At 33.1% G+C, this 9008-nt stretch overlaps 1 protein-coding gene across 1 annotated transcript; it reads left to right on the top strand.

The window, feature by feature from the left end:
* The first annotated feature begins 4488 nt into the window (after nt 1-4488).
* On the top strand, nt 4489-8244 carry LOC121229261 (glycosyltransferase BC10). The gene is made up of 10 exons (XM_041113035.1): nt 4489-4999; nt 5427-5525; nt 5730-5830; nt 5913-5984; nt 6112-6202; nt 7205-7285; nt 7382-7441; nt 7567-7689; nt 7778-7816; nt 7927-8244. Exons 1-10 carry the CDS (start codon nt 4622-4624, stop codon nt 8053-8055), a joined length of 1173 nt encoding a protein of 390 aa, XP_040968969.1. The 5' UTR covers nt 4489-4621; the 3' UTR covers nt 8056-8244.
* Nucleotides 8245-9008: the final 764 nt, after the last annotated feature.

The following is a 9008-nucleotide window of genomic DNA, read 5'->3' as shown; positions in this document are numbered from 1 at the left end:
CCAAGAAGTTTCAGTAAGCCATATATTGATCAGGTTGCTACTTTAGCAAAGCCTCATGTTGATAAAATTTCTGTGGTGATGAAGCCCTATACAAAGGAGGTAGTTAAAGCTTATGGGAGGTTTTTGGAATCGGCAACAACATACCATCAACAGGTACATTGTGAGAAACAGGGCGTGATCTGGCAAAGGGATTGAAAACTCTAAGCATGATTTGTCTATTTGTAATCTTTAGTTGTTTTATTGAGGTCACCGAAGTGAATTTGAAGGAAAGGTAGTTATGGAAAGTGAAAATATGGGTTATCATTTGTTACTTTTTGAAGTTGCCTTGATCCATTCATGCAAGGAGGTATTCACATTATTTTTATTTCCTGTTGAATGTTTTTAGAGGGTTAAGAATTGCAATGGGTAATGAGTTTAAGTTTTCTTTACTAGTAGATTAACTTGAATAATTTGCTCGACTTTGGTGTAATGGTCTCCTAAATTTTGTGGCATACCATGTTGGCTGCACTACAAAAATGTGGTTCAAGTGGAGCTTTCTTCTTTATTAATTATGTTGCAATCTGCTATCTGAATATAGTAATTTTTTCAGATTGTTGTTACCTCGTTGCCTTTGAAGTGGTGTTATTTTTTAAATATATCATAGTTTATGCAACTGTTGCTGCTGTACTCTTTAGGTTCAAGCCTCTGTGCAAGAAAATTTGAAGAAGCATGAGCTGACAAACCTCTTGCAACAAAGAGCTGAGTGGTTTGCGGTAGGTATATAGTATTGTGTAGCGTACCTTCCTATTCTGTCAGCTGAATCAGATATTTAATCCTTTCTTATTGGCTCAAAGAAAACAACTTCTCTTGGTTTAATGTCAGGCATCTGCTCTATTGGCTCTACTATTATTATTTTGTTCAGAATATTTTCAGCAATTTTCTGGTCAGTCTCTTATTATTTTGCTGTCTTTTGGTGCATTTTCTATTGTTCTAATAAGATTGATGTAGTTTGCCGTAAATAACCTTGTCTTCACCATGTCAAACTTTATTTTTGCAGCAAAAAGACAAAGAGCGTGTTCGACATACTAACGCAACCCACCATGGTCGTCGTAAGGGCAAAAGGGGGCACACAGACAAGTAGACTGCGTGTATTTAGGTTTTGGTCTCTTAATGTTGGGAAATATTAGAGGTATACTTCTGCGGTTGCGTAATAATGAGACTTAATATATGATAGGTTCTGCAGCTGATGTAAAATTTGATTTCATGGATTCCTACCGTGTTGTTCTGCATAGATTTGCGACTTAGATTGCTACTAACTATGCTGTTTGTATTTATGGCAGGCTAACTGGACGTGTGTTTTTACTTTTGAGGGGCTCTAGGTGATCATGTTGGGTATGGAGCTGTGGTGTCGCAATTGGAAGTATTTAATCTTCTCTTACCTCTCAAGGTCCTGGTTTTAATATTATTATTATTTTTTGGGGAGGGTGTGGAATTAGAAAAAGTTAAGAACCCTAGTGACGCTACAAGGTTGAAATCTTGAGATCCTAGTTGTAGGAGTTGTGTATTTTATTTATGTTAGTGTAATTTTATTTTATTTTGTTTTTCTTTCTACTGGATTCACAAACGAACAATCAGTCTCTGTTCAGAAATATCATATACTTTTGAGACATCCAAGGGGTTTTATACTCTTTATCTTGTCTGTGTCCAAGGATTGCTGTTTGTTTATTGCCTACTTTAGCTCGTCTCTGGATGGGATCCCATGGGAGAGCGTTGCAATTTCAACTTTCCACCGACTCTATATGCATAGGCATAGACCATTCCAAGGGATTGCCATGGCCAGCGAGGCCAACTGCTTCGCCAAGCTTCTGAATTCAATAGCCCATTATCCATGTTTGAGAGAGTAGTATCTTGAACCATATAATCAACTAATTATAAAATTTAAATATAATATGGTGAACTAATGAAATTTAATGTCCTGCAAATTGAGTTTATTTATATTTATGCTATTATAAAATACTTAAAGTTCGTGTTTTGTTTAAATTTTATTGTTTTGATTTTTTAAAGAAAAATATTACTAAAAGCTACTTAATTAGAAACTTATCATTTTATCAAAGATGTTTTTTACCGAAGTTTTTTATTGTGATTTATTGTAGTCATTTATAATTTTACATAAAAGAATTTTTTTTTTCTTTTTTTGCTAATGGATGGTCGATATTTCATTTGTATCTGTTAGTCTAAATTTTTCTTTTTTGTTCCGAGTCTATATTATTTCGTAGTAGTAAAGCAGTTATTGTACGTATACATATATCTAAAACGTTCAATTTTCTTAGTTTTAAGGGCAGTCCATAAACAATTTTGTAGAGATTGTATAGATTGTTTTACATCTTTATATCCTTATGTATAGATTGTTTCTTTCTTCAATCCATGATGACTAGATCATGTATAGGTGTAATAGGTAAAAGATGTGTATGTTAGCATGAGTATGGATGTAGAACATCGCAGCGTACAAAACAAAAATATTATTTTTTGCGTACAAAACAAGAGTAATAGCGCGGGAATAGATTTCCTCTGCCCTTATTGCGTTCTCTCGAATGCTATGCGGCCACGTATAATATTTATCATCTTGTTTTAACGTCATATTATTTTTTTAAAGGACAAAATATTAACAAAAACATTTTAGTTAAATCTCAAAATTCAATATTAAATTTCAGAAAAAAAGTTACAATACTTAAATCTATGAAGGAAAATAATATAAAAATGATTCAAGATCTTGAAAGACAAATTTCTCGTATATCACTTAAGTGACTAAAGATTTTCTATTGATGATGAATCTTGCACTAGAAACTAACTAAAGCAAGAGTTGCTTAACAATTATTGCTGGACATTAACTGGGGCTTTGAACCCTTGGAAAAATTTTTAGTTAGGTTGTTTAAAATTTTAAATTAATAAAGGTAAAATTGTATTTTAATCCCTTAAAAATGATAAAAATATAGGTTATTCAAATGGTAAATTATGTTTTTACTACTGTAAAATTATAATTTTAATTTTGGTTCCCTAGTTTTAGGTTTGCCTTTAACATTAACAAATATATTTTTCATAAAACCTTCTTTTATCATTGTTTGATGGCATTTCTTAGAAGTATAGATTTATCAAAATCTGAGAATTCTTGATTCTCCATACTAAAATTAAACATGATAAGAGATTGACTTTCAAGATCTAAAGCATACAAATTTAATTGAATATAGCAGTGTAACAATATGAGCGCTGGAAAAACACTAAATTGAATGACGTGAATGGATAAAATTCAAAGGGCACTAAAGAGGCACACAAAATGAGAGGAATGTAGTCATGCGGTAATGTTATGTATTGAGGTAAGTATAGTCCAATCTAATCCAAAAAATTTCGGTCTCTTCATGACATGGTTATAAATACTATGCGGTGGAGAAAGTGAAATGTGAAGGGTAAAGTGGGGAAAGGGAATAGGTTTGAATGATTCTCGAAGAGAAGTTGAATGGAGGAAGGAGAAAGTTTCGGTTATGAAAGGGGCATTGCATTACTTTAATCAATTTTTAGGAAATAGGATTATAGACGAGCAAGCCAACTATAAAAAATGCAAATATGTTCATATCTGTACACATATGTGCATGCACAATGTTATGTTATATTAACGCGCACGTACTTCCTCAAATAGAATTATACAATCATACAATCCATAGAGGAGATCGCCATTTGGCGATTGGCGTTTGCTTGCTGCTACACTTACTCTGATCTGATCTGATCTGATCTGATCATCCAATCTCTCTGCATTTCAAATTCCAGCTCCAGGTAGGTACTCTTCCTTCTTCCTTTCTAAATTCTAATCCTTGCTTTCAATTTTCTTCTTTTTTCTTTTGTGAAAGCGATATCTTTTTCCTTTTATCTGATGAGAATATTTCTTTTTTCTTTCTTCTATGATTCCACCTTCTCATAATCGCTATTCCAATGCGGGTTTCATTCTTTTTCAATTATAATTTATAGAATTCTCAATCGGAGTATTTATTGAATCCGCTGATAAACACTGCTTGTAGGATCCAATCTTCAATCCTGTAGCTATACTGATATTGCAATTCTCAGTTGTAATATGTAATTGTGTATGCCTTCAAACGTTTTGGCTCTTCCTACAATCCCTGTAGCTGTATTGTATATTATTATAAATATATTTCACCAGCAGAGATTCGTTATATTACTGGCGCATTTTAAAGTTGGTTTTGGATGTTCTTTTCTGATCTTCTACTATTTAATATTTACCTAAAATAGAAGCTAAGGAGTATTTTCTGTGTAATTTTATCTTATATTTAGCTCCTTCAGTCTGCATTGTCAACATGGTGTGTGTATTTGTGTGAATGAAACAAACAATAGTGGCCTGTCTTACACTCAATATTTTGCTATCTGAACACATGATTTGTAAGGTTTATTAGGATGCATGCATCCATCGCTTTGATGCTGATTTTATTTCCCATTTTGCCCTTTCAGATATGGTCTAATTCCAATGACCTGATCGGCATACAATAGTGGTCTTTGCACTCGACAGTGAAGCTGTAAGATGGTGAGATAAGGTAACTGAGCAGCAATTTGAGATACTGGCACGTTGCCTTCAATCTAGATGAAGACAACTTGTCCGTGGCAGCTAAATGTAAAAGATTTTCGTATCATGTCTGGTTTAAGAAAGCGCCCGCATCTGAAGAGGCCGTTGTGGATTATTATATTGGTAACTTTTGTGATCATATTCTTGATTACTGCCTATGTTTCTCCTCTATCAAGTTCGACAGCCTGCTATTTCTTTTCATCTGGAGATTGTACTTTGTACCAGTCACCATCATTTCCAGCTAGGGAATTGAGTGATGAAGAGACAATATCTCAGGTTGTAATTAAGGAAATCCTCAACACACCTCCTATCCAATCAGCGGATTCAAAAATTGCTTTCCTGTTTTTGACTCCAGGAACACTACCTTTTGAGCTACTGTGGGATAAGTTCCTTCGCGTAATACTTTGTTCCTTGGTTATCAGTTCTTTTTTTCTATACTTTGCATCAGTTATGCAACTTTTCATTTGCAAGTATCGCTAGTACTTCTTTTTCATTCTATGTAGATGCTTAGATGTTTTATTGTGATCATTGATTTTCTAGTATGCTTCATGGACTTCTGTATCTGGTTTAGAGAGAGTTATAGATGCTGGTTCCTGATGAACAGTGGTTTTCTGGGGGCTTATACACGCTTTAATACTTGTTTTTAGATTAATTAGTTGAGAAACAGTTCGAAATTACGAATGCTTGATTGAGTTTTAATTCGTGGCCTGTAAGAATTTGTGACTGTTTTATAAGTGCAACTTCTTATCCTTCTCAAAAGTAGGTAGAATTCGATGCTTTAGAAATTTCAAATTTTATCACATCGTTTAATCTTTTGCTACAGGGCCATGAGGGCAGATTCTCTGTATATGTACATGCTTCCAGAGAAAAACCAGGACACACAAGTCAATATTTTATTGATCGGGACATTCACAGTGAAAACGTAGGTGGACTTTAGCCTTGAAAAGTTTCTTCGAAAAAGTAACTTTAAAGGATGGGCGTGCACATGCAATTTTGATTTTTATGATAACCCCATTTGTTCCCCAATTTTTGATGAATTATATCTTCTTCTTTTCCACAATTTATATCACATGCCTGCTTGAATGTCACTATGTAGTGCCTCCTAAGAAGTAGCTATCACATGCAGGTGGATTGGGGGAAAATTTCCATGGTTGATGCTGAGAGGAGACTGTTGGCACATGCACTTTTAGACCCTGATAACCTGCAGTTTGTGTTGCTGTCAGATAGGTAAAGAGGCATCAGTTTTATGCATAATATTCTTATGATCGGTATTTTTCTACAATTCTCTTTGTTAAATCTTCTCCTATAGCTGCGTACCACTACACAATTTCGACTACGTCTACAACTATCTGATGCACACTAATGTCAGCTTTATTGACTGGTGAGCATACTGAAACTCGTTTTTATTCTGTCATGTAACTTAGTTCGAATGCCTTTTTCATTGCTTTCCATAAATATTAAGATTTTATAAAAACTAATTTTCCTACATTTGATCTCTCTGTCATCAGTTTTGTGGATCTGGGTCCACATGGAACTGGGAGGTATTCAGAGCATATGATGCCCGAAGTTGAAAAGGCTGCTTTCAGGAAAGGTTCACAGGTAAACCCTTTTACTTGGTATATAGCTTTGAGCTTATTTACCAATCCCAGAAAGATGAGATCAGTTGTTATTACCACGGTCTTTCCAGTTGGCAGCTGTTAGAATAGCTCTGTTGGTTGTTATTGAGATATTGCTATTCCTGCCTGGTTTGCTAATGCAATTTAGAAATATTTTCTTGTTTGAAGTAGGAGCGGCTTCCCTTTTTTCTCAACCAGGCAAGCCTGAAGACTGAAAATTGACTGAAGTGCAATTGAACTTGCACCTCTTTTTGTAGTCACCGTAGCTTTTATAAGTGATAATTGGTGGCTGGGATGTTGAAACATTTTTTGGTACTTAGGCCGCTAGGGATTGAACGCTAGTCACCAAGACTAAGAATTCTGTACCCTACCAATGAACCACGCAGCTGTTGGCATGTTGGTACAAAATTGTATGCTTTTTAAGGCAATTTGTATAAAATGTAAAGAGGAAAAGATACCTTAGCTTTCTTTGTTCAGAATTATCACTTCTTTTTATACTTGTTTGCCACCAACATAAAAACAGAAGAGTCACTATAGATGATATTATACATAAATATGATTCTTAAAAGTTACTTGGACCAGAGGTTAGGATCTATTCTCTCTTAATTTCGTGATCAAAGAAGTTAAACTTTAAACTGACAAAATTTATGGAATCCTAAATCCTCCAATAGGGCTTCTTTATGTCTGATATAATAAAGTGTACCACATTGCTGATCCTGTTCTCTCGTCTTTCCTTTCTATTTTTTTAAAGATGCTCTGCTATATTCCTCTAATTGTTTCTCAGTATGGTAACACTCCTGGTTAATAAAAACGTGTAAATTTTTGTGAGTTGGAAGTTTGTAACAGTGTGTTGGCAGAACACAGTAAGGTTTCGGTGCTAAATATGTTCTCTTTTCAAATAGAGGTGTATTTTTGCAACAAAAACAAATCATGACATTGATATTTCTCATGCATTTAGTTGGTTTTGGTTCATATTTTATTTCAGTGGTTCTCCATGAAGCGGCAGCATGCTATAATAGTTATGGCTGACAGCCTTTATTATTCAAAATTTCGGCTTTATTGCAAGGTATTCTACCCATCATAGTTACTTCATATTGCTTACTCAATGGATAATAAGTTAATTTATCCATGTTCTTAACATACCATCCCATCTTGTTGTCAGCCAAATTTTGAAGGGCGCAATTGCTATGCAGACGAGCATTACTTGCCAACCTTTTTTAATGTTGGTAACATCAGACTTATTTCTACTGCTTGCACGAATAACATACTCTTAATTGTCATTTATTACATACATACAAGTATGACCACCAACCTCCCTCCTTAACCCAAATATTTTGTATTCTTCAGATGATTGATCCTGGTGGAATCGCAAACCGGTCAGTGACATATGTGGACTGGTCTGAAGGGAAGTGGCATCCCAGATCATTTAGGGCTGAAGATATTTCATTTGAGTTCCTCAAGAACCTTTCGGTACATGCTACATACACTGCTTTCTTCCCAAATGATTTTGGTTTCAGTTTGTTTATAATTAATTAATAATAGATTTCGGTTTTTGCAGTCTATTGATGACGGCATACATATCACAAGTGATCCAAAGGTAAAGAAATAAAAAAAAGGCAATTTATTTTTATGGGTTATTTGTTTGGAAGAAAATAGTAAATAACAGAGTAACAAAGAGGTATTGTGTGTGACATTGTTTGGATGCAGAGGAGAGTCTTTTATGGGCCATGCTTGTGGAATAATGTGAAGAGACCCTGTTATTTATTTGCAAGAAAGTTCTATCCAGACACCTTAAACAGATTGTTGATCAATTTCTCTAATTATACAGCGTTATAAGCTACGGCTTTCCACTTTTGGCCTTGGCTTTTCTGGTAATGTTATTATTCTTTCTCTGGGTTGCTGGAATGAGATGAAATTTCATTCAGCCAGATACCCCCACTCCCACGCTTCCCATTGTTAATTAATTAAGACAAAGTCCCCCATAGTTTTCAATATTTCAATGGTAAATTTTGATTTTATTTTTTATATCTATGCTTAATTATATTATCATATATAAATTACATTAATTGTTTGTTTTATATTACGTTATTGTTCTACATATTTTTTGTCCAACTATACCAATATAATTATGATTGAACTCGGTTTCTTTAAATGCAAAAGTAATTGTGGTGTAGTTAGGTGAGTGGTAAAAATAGTCTTTAAAAACATTAACACTATATAATAGTTCCTTTTTATCTATTAAAATTTGTAATGCAATTTAAAGAGATAATTATTGTAAATTTAATTTTTTATAAAAATAAAACTATATTTTAATTTTAATTTTTAATTTTATTTATATTTATATTTTATTAATAAATTAATAATAATATTTTATTTGAACCAATTTAACTAGCAATTCAGTCATAAACCTAATACATATATTAGCCCAAAAGGTCATGCTCTTTCCATCCTAAAAGCTGCATAATTAAACAATTACTTACTACAATGTAAAAATACATTCCACTATTATTAAGCCAACTATTAAAGTTTAAACTTTTAAAACGAAATTATTAAAATGAGTAATCAAATTTGAAAAAAAATTATTTTTATGAACGATATAAATGACATTTTAATTCTATTCAAAAAAATTATCAACATAATTAAAATTTCAAATCAAACAATTTTATCTAATTATAGATTTTATCCTTTCATTTTACGAAATTTGGAAAAGCTAATTTATCTATTTTAATTTGAGAGAATGTAATCATCATAGAAATTTATTAGTTCAAATATTGTTAAACAAATGAACT

Source organism: Gossypium hirsutum, chromosome A05 (assembly GCF_007990345.1).
Source record: "Gossypium hirsutum isolate 1008001.06 chromosome A05, Gossypium_hirsutum_v2.1, whole genome shotgun sequence".
NCBI classification, from domain to species: domain Eukaryota; kingdom Viridiplantae; phylum Streptophyta; class Magnoliopsida; order Malvales; family Malvaceae; genus Gossypium; species Gossypium hirsutum.
The sequence above is the reverse complement of the archived record's forward strand: the minus strand, read 5'-3'. Positions and strand labels throughout refer to the sequence as shown.